The sequence below is a fragment of the Hylobates moloch genome, unplaced genomic scaffold (genome assembly GCF_009828535.3).
Source record: "Hylobates moloch isolate HMO894 unplaced genomic scaffold, HMol_V3 SCAFFOLD_16, whole genome shotgun sequence".
NCBI classification, from domain to species: Eukaryota; Metazoa; Chordata; class Mammalia; order Primates; family Hylobatidae; genus Hylobates; species Hylobates moloch.
The window spans coordinates 14,010,540-14,028,777 of NW_026652291.1; the positions used below are offsets into that span (position 1 = coordinate 14,010,540).

The following is an 18,238-nucleotide window of genomic DNA, read 5'->3' on the forward strand; positions in this document are numbered from 1 at the left end:
CAAGTCTCAGTATTGGAGTTTTCTTGAATTGGAGTGTAGGATTTCCTTTCCCTGGTCTTTGTGACAATGTCTTTCTCAGATGTGTGGGAAAAGGTATCGTGTGTGTGTGTGTGTGTGTGTGTGTGTGTATAAAAGATTCCTCTTGGGAGATAAGGGCATCTGTTTCATTGGAGAGGATAGATGTGTTTTTCAAATGAGTTGGAGTGAATGGGGTCTGTCTTGAGTGTGTGCTTCAGTTATTGAGTTCCACTAGACATAACTGTTATCAGAGTTATGTGTTGCTCTTAGTAGGAACCTTCTCTGCCTCCCTCTTAATGTTGCTGAGGTCTCCTGCTAAGGATCATCATTTCTCGCTTGTCATCTCTGCTACCATGTTATTTAATAAATCCCTTTCCTAAAGTTGAGCTCTATATCCCCATCCATACCTATACCTTAGTAGGATAGAATTACTGTGCCTAATACTGTAGCTATAGCAACAAAATACAAACAGACTTGTTGGGGGTAAGGATTGTGTTAATTGATATTAACACTGAACTGGATCTTTTATAGTTGATTGGTTTAGTGTTTATAACTTGGCTCAATAAAACCTATTAGGTGATGGAGGGAAACCTAATAGACTAGGAATAAACCTAGTATGTGTCTTTTATTTATTGTCTTACTGAGCCCTCAAGTTGAAAGACTTTCCCGTCTAGCCTCTACAGCCTGCTTATCTCTTTGGGAATATGGTATTGGGGATCAGAGCTGGACTTGCTAGACCAAAACTGTGTGATATGGCTGAAAAGAGAGTTTCAGGAGATACTTCCTTCTAATATCCTGAATGGTCCAGAAAAACATTTCCCAACACTAGAAGCTTCTAGTATGTCCTGTTTTAGCCAGAACTTTGGAAGGGAGTACGTCAAACCTTCCCCCCACCTTTTCTGATTATCCTGATCCTGTAAACACTACTAAGAGAGTTTTGAAGAAAATGTAAAAGAGACTGGTACTTGAGATATAATTGCTATTAGGGATTAGGTGGCTGACAATGTCATACCACTGTACTGCCGTGTTTTTTTGTTTTAGTGACTGTAAAAATCAGACGTGTGTTTCTTGAAAGCACAACCTGAACAACAACCTCAATCCCCTGTGCTATGTGTTTCTGACTTCTTAAACTTAAAAAAACTTTTGAATTGCAGTATAATACATCAAAAAGGTACACAAATCATAAGTATTCAATTTGATGAATTTTCAAAAAATAACCAGCACACCATTGAAAAAACAACATAACCACTACTCTGGAAGCCTACTTCATGTTCCTCTCCAGTCACTATCCTACCCAGAGAAAACCGCTAGCCAGAGAAAAATGATAGGTTAATTTTGCCACTTTGTGAGCTTTGTGTAAATGGAATTCTATGGTTTATACTTTGTCTCAGCTGTCTTTTACTCAGGTTTGTAAAATATCTGTTGTGTTTACTCTTTGATTCATATATTAACATTGTTCGTGGTATCCATTGTATGAATATTTATACTTTACAGTTTACCTTTTTTTGTGTGTTTGTTTTGTTTTGTTTTTTTGAGACTGGGTCTTGCTCTGTTGCCTAGGCTGGAGTGCAGTGGCATGATCTCGGCTCACTGCAACCTGCATTTCTGAGGCTTAGGCAATCCTCCCACCTCTGCCTCCTGAGCAGCTGGGACTACAGGCGTGCGCTGCCACACTTGGCTAATTTTTTAAATTTTTTTGTAGAGACAAGGTCTCACTATATTGCCTAGGCTGCACTTCATTTGTTTTTTTTTTTTTTTAACAGTATTTACATACTATATAATTCACCAATTCAAAATGTACAATTCATTGTTTTTTAGTATAATCACAGGTTTGCAATCATCACCACAATCTGATTTTAGAACATTTTGTCTCCTCTGAAAAAAATCATGTGCCCATTAGCAATCACTACCCACTTTCACTTCCTCCCAGCCCTAAACAACCACGAATCTGTTTTCTGTCTCTATATTTACCTGTCTGGACTGGGAACGGTGGCTCACACCTGTAATCCCAGCACTGGGAGGCCGAGGCAGGCGTATCACTTGAGGTCAGGAGTTTGAGACCAGCCTGGCCAACATGGTAAAACCCAGTCTCTACTAAAAATACAAAAATTAGTTGGGCATGGTGGTACATGCCTATAGTCCCAGCTACTCAGGTGGCTGAGGCAGGAGAATTGCTTGAACCCGGGAGGCAGAGGCTGCAGTGAGCTCAGATCACGCCACTGCACTTCAGCCTGGGCAACAGAGAGACTGTCTAAAAAAAAACATATATGTATACACACACACACACACACACACACACACACACACCCCTATATATGTGTGTGTATGTGTGTGTGTATATATATATATAAAACTTTACCTATCTGGACGTGGTATTTTGTGATGGGCTTCTTTAATTTCATATGTTATACGTATTGTAATGTGTTAGGTTTTCATTACTCTGTGTAGCTGAGTATATGCCACATTGAATTTATCTGTTCATTTTTTGCTGTTGTAAATAACCTTGCTGTGAATATAAATGTACAAGTTTTTGTCTGGGCATGTATTCATTTCTCTTGGATATATACCGAGGAGGGAAATTGCAAGGTAACTGTTTAACTTTTTGAGGAACTGCCAAACTTTTCTAAAATTGATGCTTCATTTTATATTCCCAGAAGCAATGTATGAAGCTTCCCATTTCTCTACAGCCTTGTCACCACTTGTCATTGTCTTGTCTTTGATTGTAGACATTCTGGTGGGTACTAAATGGTATCTCATTTGTGGTTTTGGTTTTTGTTTTCATTTGAGACAGAGTCTTTGTCGTCCAGGCCGGAGTGCGGTGGTGCAATCCTAGCTCACTGCAACCTCCACCTCCCAGGTTAAAGTGATTCTCCTGCCTCAGCCTCCTGAGTAGCTGGGTTTAAAGACATGCACAACCATGCCCAGCTAATTTTTTGTGTGTCTTTAGTAGAGATGGGGTTTCACCATTTTGGCCAGGCTGGTCGCGAACTCCTGACCTCAAGTGATCCACCTGCCTCAGCCTCCCAAAGTGCTGGTATTATAGGCGTGAGCCACCATGCCTAGCCCTTATTTGTGGGTTTGATTTGCATTTCCCTAATGACTAATGCTGAGCATCTTTTCATATGCTTACTAGTTTTTTGTATATCTTTTTTGGATAAATTTCTATTCAAATTCATTGCCCACATTTTAATATTGAGTTGTAGGAGTCCTTTAGGTATTCCGGATACAAGTCCTTTACCAGATATATGCTTTCCAAATCTTTTCTCTCATTCTGTGGGCTTTCTTTTTACTTGATGGTATTGTTTGCGGCACAAACAAGTTTTTAATTGTGATGCCCAATTTTTTCTTTTATATAGGTTGTACTTTTGTGCAGTTTAACTTTTAGAGAAGCGTTTCCTAGTTGGGTCCTATGCCATTAGAGATCTTGCATCTTCTGAAATATAATTTGATAAAGTAATCCAATTCTTTCACTCTATTTTACTTTTGTAATTTTCTGGAGATAGATTTTGTCTGAGAATATGAGTTGTATTTCAAAGTAGGTTTTTGTGTGTCTTTAGTAGAGATGGGGTTTCACCATGTTGGCCAGGCTGGTCTCGAACTGCTGGACCTCAAGTGACCCACCTGCCTGCCGAGGCGGGCAGATTATCTGAGGTTGGGAATTCAAGACCAGCCTGACCAACATAGAGAAACCCTGTCTCTACTAAAAATACAAAATTAGCCAGGCATGGTGGCACATGCCCAGCTACTCAGGAGGCTGAGGCAGGACAATCACTTGAACCGGGGAGGCGGAGGTTGTGGTGAGCTGGGATCGCACCATTGCATTCCAGCCTGGGCAACAAGAGCGAAAACACCGTCTCAAAAAAAAAAAAAAAAAAAAGTGATATTGATCCATAATGTACTTTATATACTTTATTATTTCCATGGAGAATAATAGAATGCAATTTTTATTCTAGTAATTAAAATAATGAAAGACTACAAAGATAGTTGGAGATTTTTATACTTTTTTTAAAATTTTATATTAAAAATATATAGTATGGGGTCTCACCATCCTATATATGAGACCAGGCTAGCCTCAAGCTATTCTCCCATCTCGACCTCCCAAAGTGCTGGGATTACAGGCCTGAGCCACTGCACTTTGCCTTTGTTTTTTGAGACAGGATCTCTTATCACCCAGTCTAGAACCCAGTCTAGAGCGTAGTGGCGCAGTCATGGCTCACTGTAGTCTTGAGATCCTGGGCTCAGGAGATACTCCTGCCTGTCTCTTGAGTAGCTAGAATTACAGGCATGCCCTACCTCATCCAGCTAATTTATTTTTTCTTTTTTTTTTTTTTTTTTTTGAGGCAGAGTCTCTGTTGACCAGGCTGGGGTGCAGTGATGCGATCTCAGCTCACTGCAACCATACCCGGCTAATTTTTGTATTTTTAGTACAGATAGGGTTTGACCATGTTGGCCAGGCTGGTCTCAAACTCCTGACCTCAAGCGATCTGCCCACCTCAGCCTTCCAAAATGCTGGGATTACAGGCATGAGCCACCACGCCCAGCCTACATTTTCTTATTTTTTTTTTATTTTATTGTTATTTTATTTTTGCAGAGGCAAGGTCCTGCTTTATTGGCCAAATTGTTCTCAAACTCCTAGCCTCAGGTGATCCTCCCACCTCAGCTTCCCAAAGTGCTGGGTTATAGGCGTGAGCCACCGCACCTGGCCACCTGCTGCTTTTTCTTGTTATGAATGTATCACTAGCACAGCTCTTAATAACCAAAATAAAATCCTGAAAATTGAGCATAAAGAGAATTGAAGGGGCACTGGAAAATGTGTTTTCATTAATCTGGCAAAAGTTGGATAAAGAGGAAGAAGATTAAAACAGTATTTTCTCTAAAATGTGAGAATTCTTATCTGAGCCTCCTAAGCCAAAACCAGTTTTTTTTAAAGAAAGCAAGCCCAAAGAAATGGAATTTGTGGGGAATACAGGTGGAAAAAAATAATATGGTGAATGTTTAGTTACCTTAAGTACTCAAAGGATAAGAAAGAGATTTTGGATTAATTAGGTCACCTGTCCTAGACATAGTTGGGAGGATTAGTGTGAAGTAGAAAGCTGTTCATGTGCATAAGACATACACAAATTGAGTTATCACAACTTGGTTAACTTACTGTGTTCGGTATTACTTGGTACTGTTCTGAGCACACAGTAGTGAGTGGTCATTAAATCATTAATATTGGACAGCATTCATAAAACAAATGAATTTTGATGTAAAAGCAAACTACATTTGGAAATGTTAAGAGCACTCTTAGCCATCTAACCACTATTTGGAATGGGTAAAGCAGTTGTTAAGTGTAATAGAAGAAATGAAAGCTCCGTATGAGAGACAGTTGCAGAGAAAACTGCTTTTTCTCAAATATTTTGGGCCAGAGTTTGTCTTCAGGTAGTACTTGCAGGTATAAACTAGAACTGGTTGATAAGAGGAGAGGGGTATGGGAAGTCATACAATATATAAGAGATTTTAATCTAGATCATCTGACTTCACACTGTGCGGTTTAATTACCTTCTGCTGTCCATAAATTAGTAGATTTCTATTGTTATCTGGTCCTTACTCGTCAGATTATCGTGTCTTTCCTGTTAAAAGTAAGCACGTATATAAAACACTTATTGTCTGGGTGCAGTGGCTCGTGCCTGTAGTCCCAGCACTTTGGGAGGCCAAGATGGGTAGATTGTTTGAGCCCAGAGACCAGCCTTTGCAATAAAGGGAGACCCCATCTGTACAAAAAATAAAAAAATTAACCAAGCATGATAGCTGGCACCTGTCCCAACTACCCAGAAGGTGGAGGTTGCAGTGAGCTGAGATCACACAACTGCAACAGAGCCGAGACCCTGTCTCAGAAAAACATTTCTTAGGTTACAAGTTACTGTAATTAAACTTACATTGTTTTAAAAATAATTTTTCTAGGCCAGGCGCGGTGGCTAACGCCTGTAATCCCAGCACTTTGGGAGGCCGAGGCCGGCGGATCACGAGGTCAAGAGATTGAGACCATCCTGGCCAACGTGGTGAAACGCCATCTCTACTAAAAATACAAAATTAGCTGGGCGTGGTGGCATATGCCTGTAGTCCCAGCTTCTCAGGAGGCTGAGGCAGGAGAATCGCTTGAACTCAGGAGGCAGAGGTTGCAGTGAGCCGAGAACACGCCACTGTACTCCAGCCTGGCGACAGAGTGAGACTCTGTCCCAAATAATAATAATTTTTCTATAACTGAAGTTGAGTTTGCATCAAATGTTCAGAAAAGGAAATACGGCTGGGCACAGTGGCTTGCACCTGCAATCCCAGCACTTTGGGAGGAGGGGGCAGTGGGAGGATCACTTGAGCCCAGGAGTTGGAGACCAGCCTGGGCAACATAGCGAGACTCTCATCTCTACAAAAAGTGAAAAAATATTAAAAAATATTTTTTTGAGGCCAGGCGCGGTGGCTCACGGGTGTAATGCCTTGGGAGGCCAAGGCTGGTGGATCACCTGAGGTCAGGAGTTTGAGACCAGCCTGACCAACATGGTGAAACCCCGTCTCTACTAAAAATACAAAACATTAGCCTGGTGTGGTGGCACACACCTGTAATCCCAGCTCCTCTGGAGGCTGAGGCAGGAGAATCTCTTGAGCCTGGGAGGCGGAGGTTGCAGTGAGCTGAGGATCGCGCCACTGCACTCCAGTCTGGGCTACAGAGAGACGCCCTGTCTCATAAAAAAAAAAAAAATTTTTTTTTTTTTTTAAGGAAATATGTATGTTCGTAAGGGAATATAATTTTGCTGTTTTACAGTAACATAATGGAATGTCTTTTTCTGTTTCCTAGGTTCTCTACTTTTAGAGTCCAAAATAAATCCTAACACCGCATACCAGAAACAACAGGTAAAATTTTGAAGATGTTGTGTTTTATCTCGCGTGTTTTCCTTTTGAGTAAATGAAAGTTTATTATCTGATTGCTTATAGTGAAAAATTTAGAACAGATTACAACAGTTTGCCAGTGAAATTCTAAAATAGGATTTCTGCCAATTCCTATAGTGTTTAACACAATAATTTTAAATTTAAAAAGCTTGCCACAAGTTAAAATGGAGTTTGTGTTCCACCTATTATAGCAACTGAGCCCTAAAATTTCCTTGTTTTACCTAAAAAAAAAGGTGACCATTGATGTGAAAAGCTGCTACTAACACAGTTAAATGGTGAAAATTCCTGTTGTAGATGATAATGCAGAAGGAACATTAGTGTCTCCCTCTACAGCAGTACTGTGTAGATAGGAATCTGTCATATGAATCCGATTTCTTTTACAGATTCCTGAATAGGGTCTTATTATGATACTACAGTTTTGAAGGTAACTGTACTTCACAGTACAGTGTACTCAAAATACAACTTTCTTAAACCTTTCTAATATGCAAAGAAATATCAGAAAGTAAATCTTTCACTTAGTATCAACTAGTGCTGTTATTAAATCGTATTCATTCAGTACACACATGCGTGCGCTTCACGTACACCCACACAGACACACAAGATGAGTGTTCTATATAGCCAATGAAGTCAAGATCAGTTCCCTCATTGCCTGGAAGATGCAGATACAAAATAGTTAATTGAGAAGAAAGAAGATTACCAGCTTGTTCATAAAGTGCTTTGCTTCACCATTGATCTTTAAAATACTAGAAAGAAGTTAGTATTGTTTTTATTTTTCCCATTAGGTGATGTGTAAAGGTCGTGACTTGTTTGACATCACACAAATAGTGGTTAGGAATGCTGGTGTCAACTCCTAAATATATTTAGTCGTGATTTATTTGTCCACCAAACATTCATACAGTATATTTTCTTGATAGTTTGATAGTCTGATATAATACTGTATTGCATTTAGTGTTCTTAAGAAAACTTAAGTTTGATGAAAAAATCTAGAGCCTGGAATATTTGGCTTTGATCTTCCATACTTAAATACATTAAATTCATGTTTTGAAGTTGTATTCAGCTGAAGAGTGAAAGCACATCTTAAGAAAAAGAAAAGATTGAAACTGTTTTGAGAATGAATGAACAGATTCATGTGTCTCAGCCTATAGGTTTTTGGGTGATAAGATAATTTGGAGAAAAGTTGCTGTAATATTTAGAATCTTCAAGGAAAACAGAAGAGCAGTTTCTAAAATTTTATAAACTTGCTAGATTGTCAAATGGGTAATTAAGAGCATATGTCTGGCTATACCCTGACTTAAGCATCAGCCTCCAAGTGATTCTGAATATACATTATAGCAGAATGTGTTATTGGCTTTACACTTATCCTAGTAGCCTTCATTGGGCTGATAATCGTAAGTATTTATCAGAATTTTAGGAGCCATCTAATTTGGGCAGGTTGTTCCCTTCACCCCCAAGATGATTGTTATTTTCTCCCAACTTTGTTTTCATCACTAAGAAGTAGTACCAGCCAGGCGCGGTGGCTCACGTCTGTAATCCCAGCACTTTGGGAGACCGAGGCAGGCAGATCATGAGGTCGGGAGATCAAGACCATCCTGGCTAACACGGTGAAACCCCGTCTCTACTAAATATACAAAAAATAAGCTGGGCGTGGTGGCGGGCACCGGTAGTCCCAGCTACTCAGGAGGCTGAGGCAGGAGAATGGCATGAACCTGGGAGGCGGAGCTTGCAGTGAGCCGAGATTACGCTACTGCACTACAGCCTGGGCGACAGAGCGAGACTCCATCTCAAAAAAAAAAAAAAATAGTGGTATCTATATTGTGACTAGTTTTCGTAACAGTATATATCTTTCCCATCCTAATGATGAGGAAACTGAGGCTCAGAGAGGTTACCTCACTTTCTAAGCATTACCTGCCACATAGATGGTGGTATTAGAATTTATACCGTGGCCTCTTTACCTCCTAAATTTCTTAGTATTTTCATTCCATGCTATTTTGAGGGAAAATAACGTAACTTTAATTTTGTCTTACCTGGAGCCTTATAATAAGTGCTCAGTATTTATTGAGTGGATAACCTTGTAAAGTATTTAGGCTGCCAGAATTATAGATTAACTGCAAATTCTTCTACCATTTGTTCTGTTCTGGTGAATTATAAAGGTAAACTAAAAATGAAACCTTACTAATTTTTGGCATGTTGATCTTAGAATGTTAATAGTTTTGAGCTTGAACTGCTCTCAGTCTGGATCAGATTGCCTGCCTGGTGTCTGTGATATCTGGAAGTCCTTTAAGATAGTATAAAAAGTGGAGTCTGAGGTGTTTTCCAAAATTCTGAATAAAAATTACAGACTTAGTAATACTGTACAACCAAATCAGATTCTCATTTATTTATTTTTGGCAGGCAGCACTTTAGTCCAATGAGACTACTGGTCTCATGATTGACAGCTATATAAATGACTGAACAGAGTTAATATGCAGTTTGGCAGATAAATTTTTAATTTTTTTTTTTTTTAGAGATGGGGTCTTGATATGTTGCTCAGGCTGGAGTACAGTGGCTATTATTCACAGGTGTGATCATAGTGCACTGCAGCTTCCAACTCCTGGCCTCAAGCAATCCTCCCTCCTCAGCCCCCTAACTAGCTGGGACTACAGGGATACACCATTGTGCCTTGCTTAGACACATTTTTAAACATGGAATCTATTTGTGTTACATTAAGAAGTGTTCTTGGCTGGGAGTGGTGGCTCATGCCTGTAATTCTAGCACTTTTAGAGCCCGAGAGTTTGAGACCAGCCTGGGCAACATGGCATAACTCCGCCTCTACAAAAAATACTAACATTGGGCATGGTGGCACATGCCTGTAGTTCCAGCTACTTGGGAGGCTGAGGTGGAAGGACCACCTGAGCCCAGGGAAGTAGAGGCTGCAGTGAGCCATGATGGTGCCACTACACCGCAGCCTAAGTGATAGAGACACCATCTCAAAAAACAAACAAACAAGAAAAAACAGAAGTGTCCTTGCTAGTGAGAAAGATTAGAAACTGCTGCAGTAGAATCATAGGTCCTTAAAGGTACCTTAAGCTAATCATCTTTCTTTCTCAATACAGGAACCATTATCATCCTGATGGATACCCAGTCGGCCTTTGCATGGCCGTTTTTGGTTACTTACTAGTCAGATTGAATTATTTTTTTCTTTATACCATACTCAAATCCATCTAACTTTACTCTTCTAAATTTTCTTTGTACCAGCTTGAAAAAACACTCAGTGACATAGCCCTTCAGATTTTGAAGTTAGCCATTAAATGTAACTCTCCCTAGTACCATTCAGTAGTTCTTGTATGAGATGATTTATAGATTGCTCTCAATGAGAGGGTCCTTTTTTGAAATGGTTGATTGCTATCAAACAGTATGTATATTTGTTTATTGCCAGTAAGATTTGAAAGGATTTTTTTTTTTTTTTTTTTTTGAGACAGACTCTCACTCTGTCACCCAGACTGGAGTGCAGTGGCACGATCTCGGCTCACCGCAACCTCTGCCTCTCAGATTCAAGTGACTCTCCCACGTCAGCTTCCCATGTAGCTGGGATTACAGGCATCTGCCATCATGCCCGGCTAAAATTTTTTTGTATTTTTAGTAGAGACGGGGCTTTACCATGTTGGCCAGGCTGGTCTTGAACTTCTGACCTCAGGTGATCCACCTGCCTTGGCCTCCCAAAGTGCTGTGATTTAGAGGCATGAGCCACCGCACCCTGCCAAAAGGATATATTAGGCCTTATAAATATATATATATATATATATATATTTTTTTTTTTTCAAGAGAGAGAGTTTTGCTCCTGTTGCCCAGGCTGTTGCCCAGGCTGGAGTGCAGTGGCGCAGTCTCAGCTCACTGCAACCTCCGCCTCCTGGGTTCAAGCAATTCTCCTGCCTCAGTCTCTCGAGTGGCTGGGATTATAGGCACACGCCCAGCTAAGTTTTGTGTTTTTAGTAGAGATGGGGTTTCACCATGTTAGCCAGGCTGGCCTCAAACTCCTGACCTCCGCCCACCTCAGCCTCCCAAAGTGCTGGGATTACGGGCTTGAGCCACCACGCCCAGCCAAATATTTTTATTATACCATGCATATTGTAGAATATATGCTCTTGGTACTATGAGGAATATAAAATGGTCTCAGTATTGTATGTGCAGTGTCTTGCTGAGATTACATCTTAATAAAAACTGTTGAACTTTCCATTAAATTTTCATTAAAGTTCTGTCTAGATGGCCAAGCACTGTGGCTCATGCCTGTAATCTCAGTGCTTTGGGAGGCCAAGGCGGGAGGGCCCGAGGCCAGGGGTTCAAGACCAACCTAGGCAACGTGACAAGACCTCCATCTCTACAAAAAATAAAACTAAGAAGTTCTGAATAGGAATGAAAGGGTGGTAGGTGCTAGGAGTTTGCTGCTTCTTAAACCATAGCACTTTGCTAAGTTTAAAAAAAACAATAAAAACCTATGTATAGGTAAATGCTCACGTACTACAAATTTAGCCAATAATTTCAAGGGCTTCATGGACCTCAGAAGCCCCTGGTGAAAAACACCTGCTGACAATAGAGGGAAGAGAGAAGGAGTTTTATTAACCCTATCGTCCTAACATGCCCTAGCTATTTTATGCTTAGATTTCCTCTTTTGGACATTTTAATGACAGCATAAGATGTAAGTCAGTATGCTTGGATAGCATAGGTATAATTGGTATAATGTTTTGTTTTTATCTTTTGCAGTGCATGAAAAGAATATATTTCATATATTGGTTTAAGTTGTCATTAAGGAAACATTATTTTTATTTTATAGATTAGGGGAAGTGAAGTGTGAAAAGTCATTGTTTTGAAAAAGAAAGACATTGATAATTGCCAGTATTAGTGTTGCAAAAAGTAAAAATGAGCACAGTTTTATTTCCTTTTGTTTGTTCAGTTTTGTTTGTGATAGTGTATGTTAATCATTCAGACTCCTTTTATGTCTCCAAAGGACACTCTGATTGTGTGGTCTGAAGCAGAAAATTATGACTTGGCCCTTAGCTTTCAAGAAAAAGCTGGATGTGATGAAATTTGGGAGAAAATATGTCAGGTAATTTTTTAAATAAATCAACATGCTTTCTTTAAGTGTTTAGTTTTTTGCCATGCTTTCAACTAATGCCCAAGAGTTTAAATAAATTTCAAATTGATCTTTTAAATTCACTGCTGTCTTTGAATTTGATTTAAAGGTATAATTTATTGACACTAAACTCTCTAGCTCATACCTTTGCTGAACTCCAGTGTTTTATATCCACCTGCCTTTTTGAAACTTTCTCCTTTCGTGTTCACTAGCATCTCAAATTTAGTACTCCAAAACCAAACATAATCTTCTCACATCTATCCCATCACCTTCTAAGTGCCATCCAGTTGCTGAAATCAGAAACTTGTGGATCATGTTTATCCTTCCATCATCGCTTTTATCCATTCAGTCCCTCGATAATAAATCTAGATCCATTGGCTTATCTTCATTTTTACTTTTGTAGTTTTCCAAGCCACCATCATTTCTTGCCTGGTTTATTGGTTTTGTCTTGACTGATCTTCCTAAATCAACATTTTAGCTAGAGTGATTAGGTGATCTTTTTAAAAATGCAAGTCTGATTACATCACCCTTTGTTTATAACTTCTTGTGGCTCTTGAAAGAAAACCCACCCTTGTACTTGTCTTGAGCAGTATGGCTGTTGACTGACTGTTCAGCCTTACCGTGCCTCTAGGCTTGAATGTTCTTAATTTATTCTGGAGTTTCCCTAGTGACATAATCACAATCTTTTGTGAATTTGCATTTGTATGTGCTTTAGTAGCTAATGCTGTTGGCTCTTGTTATACACTTCTTAGACCATTTCTTTCTAGAGAAGTTTTCTCCATCTCCATGTTTACTTTATCTAGAGAATAATCTTCACCAGATTCCTTAATTCATTTGAATGTGGCCCTCAAACCAGCAGCACAAGCATGACATGGGAACTGATAGAAATGCAAATTCTGAGACTAGCACCCCTCCAACCGACCCCAGACCTACTGGATCAAAAACTGCAAGTAGGGTCCAATAATTGTTTTTTAAAATCCTTTCTTAGGAATTCTGTTTTCACAAGCCCTATAAGCCAGACTTTTCTCTGTAAAAAACAAGATGGTAAATATTTAAGGCTTTGCAGGCCATATAGTCTCTGTCACAGCTAGGTCAACTCTGCTATTCTAGTTCGGAAGTAGTCATAGACAGCACATAAATGAATGGAAGGGCTGTCTTCTAGTAAAACTTACATTTACAAAAACAGGTGGCAGACCAAATTTGGCTGTAGTTTGTCGCCTCCCTGCTTTTGGTGATTCGGATGCACCCTAAAGTTTGACAGCCATAGCATTCATAGAAGATATAGTGTCCTTAGCAGTTTTTCCTTAACTTAATGGAATTTATTTCAAGTATATATTCTACTTAGCCGTGCTTTTCATAAATTAACCTGTCTGTTAAGCTGTCCCTTTCCTTCTCTGAAACAGGAAAGGAGTAACATTTGTATCTGAATACCATCTTTTTAGTTTTTCTTTGCTTTCTGTCCAACAATTATATTTGTAGCGTATTTCTCTAGATTTTGTCTTGTAGAGTTATCCCAAAGAGAGAGAGGTGACATTAATGAGTTCAGGCTATGTTAATAGCATCTGTTATTCAGACAAATCTTGTTCTCTCTTTCATCTTTCTGAATCAAACAGTTCCACTCTGGATACAGTCTTCCTTTATGCCAATGTGTAACTCAAACCTGAACTCACTCTGTCATTGTCATGCCTGGCTCTCCTTTAATATTGTCTGATCTTTACCTTTGTTTGGTCTTTAATGTCATAAAGTTTTCCATCATCTTAATAATTTTATCACTAGCTGCTTTAGTATTCTTTTCTGATATTCCCTTTCAACTTTTACATAGTTTATGTTCAAGGTGTCATTTCTCAGTCACTCTTTTTATGGGTTCTATCTGAACTTCTCAGTCATTTTCTAGATCCAAGAAAGGCATTACATTTTGCTCTCTGAGGTATTAAATGTTTTTCTATTTCTTGAACCATGTTCACCAATATGCTCAACTCAAAAAGATGGCATTCTTAATATAATAAGGGCACTCCTCTCTTTTCATTTGGTTTGCTAATCGAAATCTAACATTTTTCTGTGGTAAAATCATAGTTTGGGTATTAGGAACTTAAAACTATAATGAGAGCTTACATAATTAACAAATTCAGAGCCAGTGTGAGACCATGCGGGTACAAGCCATGAATGTGACTTGCCTCCTTTCAGTGCTGCTGTCCACTTGGTTCAGGTCAAGACCATATCACCTTGCAGCACATTTCAAGAAAAGTATTCCAGGTCATCATCTTTTCTAGTATCTATCAGTGCATCTGTTCATTACGCTAAGCAATTTAAGCTTTTTGGCTTTTTCATATAAGGTCTAATTTTTTTCATCCCTTTACCATTCTACTTGGCCTTCTACTTGCTTTAGTGGTCACTGTCCCGAATTCTAGGGCCAAGATAACAAAATTTGTTTCATTTCAAAGTTTATCCTTGACCTTTTGTTACCAAAAAAAATGCCTTACTTTAAAATGTAGTCAATGTAAGTTACCTTTTTATCATAAGAGCCCCTCCAGTGGCATAAAATTGGGTTTTATGACAGATTTTGGGCTCCTGGAGGGATCATGAAGGCTACAGGTTAGGGTGTGTAGAAAGGAAAATATTTTTGTAGTTTGGTTACTTAACCTTCAGCAGACCTTTTTTGGGGATAACTCTACTACATATAGGTTGTATTTACTTTATATGTGGCTTCATTTTTATGCAGGTACACTTGTATTCTGCCTAGTGTTTTTTAAATGCTATTTTTGGGCTGTCAGTATTTATAGCAAATCAGTGACTCACTTTGGTCCAAAGCCAGTTTGTTCATGCTCTATGGCCCTTGGTTTCTACAATCAATTGATGTTAAATATTTTCCTTTTTGCTTATAATTATATATTTTCTGTGATCATAACATTATGATATTTGGTGTTTATTTGGTCTTCACCTCAGAGTTAAATAGTGAAGAGTTTGGTGGTGGCAGCTATCCTTTAGCACAGTCCTAGGACTGTTTCTGAGACTTGCCTTGGTCTGCTGGAAAAGAGGGCCAGGGATATGAGATGTTAGTGGCTGTTTTAGCATCAGGCTTCTATGTTGTGGGTCTGCAGAGGGCTGTTTCGTAACAGTCTCACTTAGTTTAGCCTGTCCTAGAAAGTTGTTCTTGCCAGCAGATCTCATACTTTATAAGGAAGCTCATTCTGTTTTTGAACTTTGACTAACTTGCTTAAAATTGAAAGTATACGTTATTTGGAGAAATGTAATGTAGAAAAGTAGGCAGTTTTGTCTTGAAAATTATCATTATAGGTTTCTTACAACATTTCTAGTATTCATCTTAGAATAGCATTTAGGTTTGCTGGTCAGCTGTTATATATTTTGTCAGCAATTAAATTTTTTTTCATAGGTTCAAGGAAAGGACCCTTCTGTGGACATCACTCAGGACCTTGTGGATGAATCTGAAGAGGAGCGTTTTGATGATATGTCATCGCCAGGCTTAGAATTGCCATCTTGTGAATTAAGTCGCCTTGAAGAAATTGCAGAACTTGTGGCATCATCTTTACCTTCACCTCTTCGTCGTGAAAAACTTGCACTGGCACTAGAAAATGAGGGTTATATTAAAAAGCTCCTGGAGCTTTTTCATGTGTGTGAAGATTTGGAAAATATTGAAGGACTGCACCACTTGTATGAAATTATCAAAGGCATCTTTCTCTTGAATCGAACTGCTCTTTTTGAAGTTATGTTCTCTGAAGAATGTATAATGGACGTCATTGGATGTTTAGAATATGATCCTGCTTTATCACAACCACGAAAACACAGGGAATTTCTAACAAAAACAGCCAAGTTTAAAGAAGTGATTCCCATATCAGATCCTGAGCTGAAACAAAAAATTCATCAGACATACAGAGTTCAGTATATACAAGATATGGTTCTACCAACTCCTTCGGTCTTTGAAGAAAACATGTTATCAACACTTCACTCTTTTATCTTTTTCAATAAGGTAGAGATTGTTGGCATGTTGCAGGTGAGTTAGATCATTCCTTTTTTCATACTTCAAGAGATACAGCAAAAACAATTTGCTCCTTTTAAATACATACATTGAGTTTTAATTTTGTTAATGTATAAAGTTAAGTATTGTGAGATATTTTAAGAGATTATAATATGCAATAATACTGCGAGACCAGAAGGTTACTCTATCTGGTGTAGGAGAGGTAAGTGTGACAAATGTAGTTTGAAGAAATGGTATGAGGGGATGATTTTTTTGGATACAGGGTCTTGCTCTGTCACCCAGGCTGTAGGGCAATAATGCAGTCTTAGTGACTGCAACCTCCACCTCCGCTTCCCTGGCTGAAACAATCCTCCCACCTCAGCCTCCTGAGTAGCTGGGACCACAGGTGTGCACCACCACCCCCAGCCAATTTTTGTATTTTTTGTAGAGATGGAGTTTGTCATACTGCCCAGGCTGGCCTCAAACTTCTGAGCTCAAGCAATCTGCCTGCCCTGGCCTCCCAAAGTGCTGGGATTACAGGTGTGAGCCACTGGGCCCAGCCTGATTTTTTTTTTTTTTTTTTTTAAGTTGGGGTCTTGCTCTGTTGCCCAGGCTGGAGTGCAGTGGCACAGCCATAGCTTATTGCAACCTTGAACTCCTGGGCTTGAGCCATCCTCCCACCTCAGCCTTCCAATTAACCAAGACTACAGATGCATGCCACCATACCCACCTTTTTAAAATTGTTTTGTAAAGAATGGGTCTTACTTTGTTGCCCAGGCTGGTCTCAAACTCCTAGCGTCAAGCAATTCTCCCACCTTAGCCTCGCAGTGTTGGGATTACAGTTATGAGCCACCATACTCAACTATAGGAGGATAATAATGAAATGGTTGAATGCTGAACTTTGGGGTTATTACTCTATGAATTATGCATCGAATAGAACAGATTGGAAGAGGAAAGAATGAAGCACCAAGCCAAGAGAAATGTCACTAAATACAGAATATAAATTCTAATGAGAATTGTGGGCCAGGTGCTGTGGTCTGTCTCTACCAAAAAAAAATAAAATTTAAAACGAATTTGTAAAATTCCCAGATAATGATACAGTAAAAGTCCCGTTTCAGGGTCTAGGGAATGTAGCAGAGGGGACAAATTATAATTGCATGTATCCCTACCAAAAGCCACGTTTTGCTAAGGGGTGTGCCTGTGGGTGAGTTAAACCCGTGGGAATTTGAGTTTCAGCTCCGTCTGTAATAACTCTCAGTAGCTATGTGAGTTGGGCAGCCTTAACTTCTTAAAGCTTCAGTTTCCCCATCTGAAGGATAGTGACATTAATGCCTACCCTGTAAAGTTGTCTGAAAATTAACTGAGGTCAGGCATGTAAACAAAGTGTTTAATATGATGTAAGATTCGTGGGAATTTTTTAAGTATCTATTGATAATTGCTTATTAAAATGTAGAATTTTTTTTTTCTTATAGTATGCCCAATCTCTCTGATCTGGTGTTTTAGGGTGTTTGCATCACAATCCCCTTTGTGCAGAATCATGAATTCTGCACAAAACAGAGTCAAAGTCTCTGAGAGCTAGACAACAATTTGCGTTTGTAACACCCCCAAAGTTAGAATAGCTCTTACTGTGTCATCCCAGTGTGTGAATTGGTCTATTCTAACTGAAATAGAAGTTTACATAGGCTGGGCCTAGTGGCTGTAATCCCACCACTTTGGGAAGCCAAGGCAGGAGGATCGATTGAACCCAGAAGTTAAAGACTAGCCTGGGGCTGGATGCAGTAGCGCACGCCTATAATCCCAGCACTTTGGGAAGCCAAGGCGGGTGGATCACCTGAGGTCAGGAGTTCAAGACCAGCCTGGCCAACATGGCAAAACCCCGTCTCTACTAAAAATACAACAATTAGCTAGACGTGATGGTGGGCACCTGTAATCTCAGACTCGGGAGGCTGAGGCGGGAGAATCATTTGAATCTGGGAGGCGGAGGTTGCAGTGAGCTGAGATCGCGCCATTGCACTCTAGCCTGGGCAACAGGAAAGTTTGTGTAGTACAAAGAAAGAATTGTTATTTGCACCCGTACACACACACACACACACACACACACGTTGTTTTTTATTCTTTGATGCCTATGATACTGTAAGAATAAGAGATCTTTGGGAGACTGAGGTGGGTGGATCACTTGAGGTCAGGAGTTCGAGACCAGCCTGACCAACATGGCA

The 18,238-nt window shown here is 39.5% G+C and overlaps 1 protein-coding gene across 3 annotated transcripts in view; it reads left to right on the forward strand.

The window, feature by feature from the left end:
- PPP4R3A (protein phosphatase 4 regulatory subunit 3A) overlaps window positions 1-18,238 on the forward strand; it is a 52,572-nt gene that overhangs the window by 13,124 nt on the left and 21,210 nt on the right. For all 3 annotated transcript variants that reach the window (XM_032179532.2, XM_032179530.2, XM_032179531.2), the window contains 3 exons: window positions 6,851-6,906; window positions 11,924-12,022; window positions 15,441-16,058. In XM_032179532.2, the coding sequence (XP_032035423.1) occupies window positions 6,851-6,906; window positions 11,924-12,022; window positions 15,441-16,058 (773 nt within the window). The remainder of the gene's footprint in view (window positions 1-6,850; window positions 6,907-11,923; window positions 12,023-15,440; window positions 16,059-18,238) is intronic.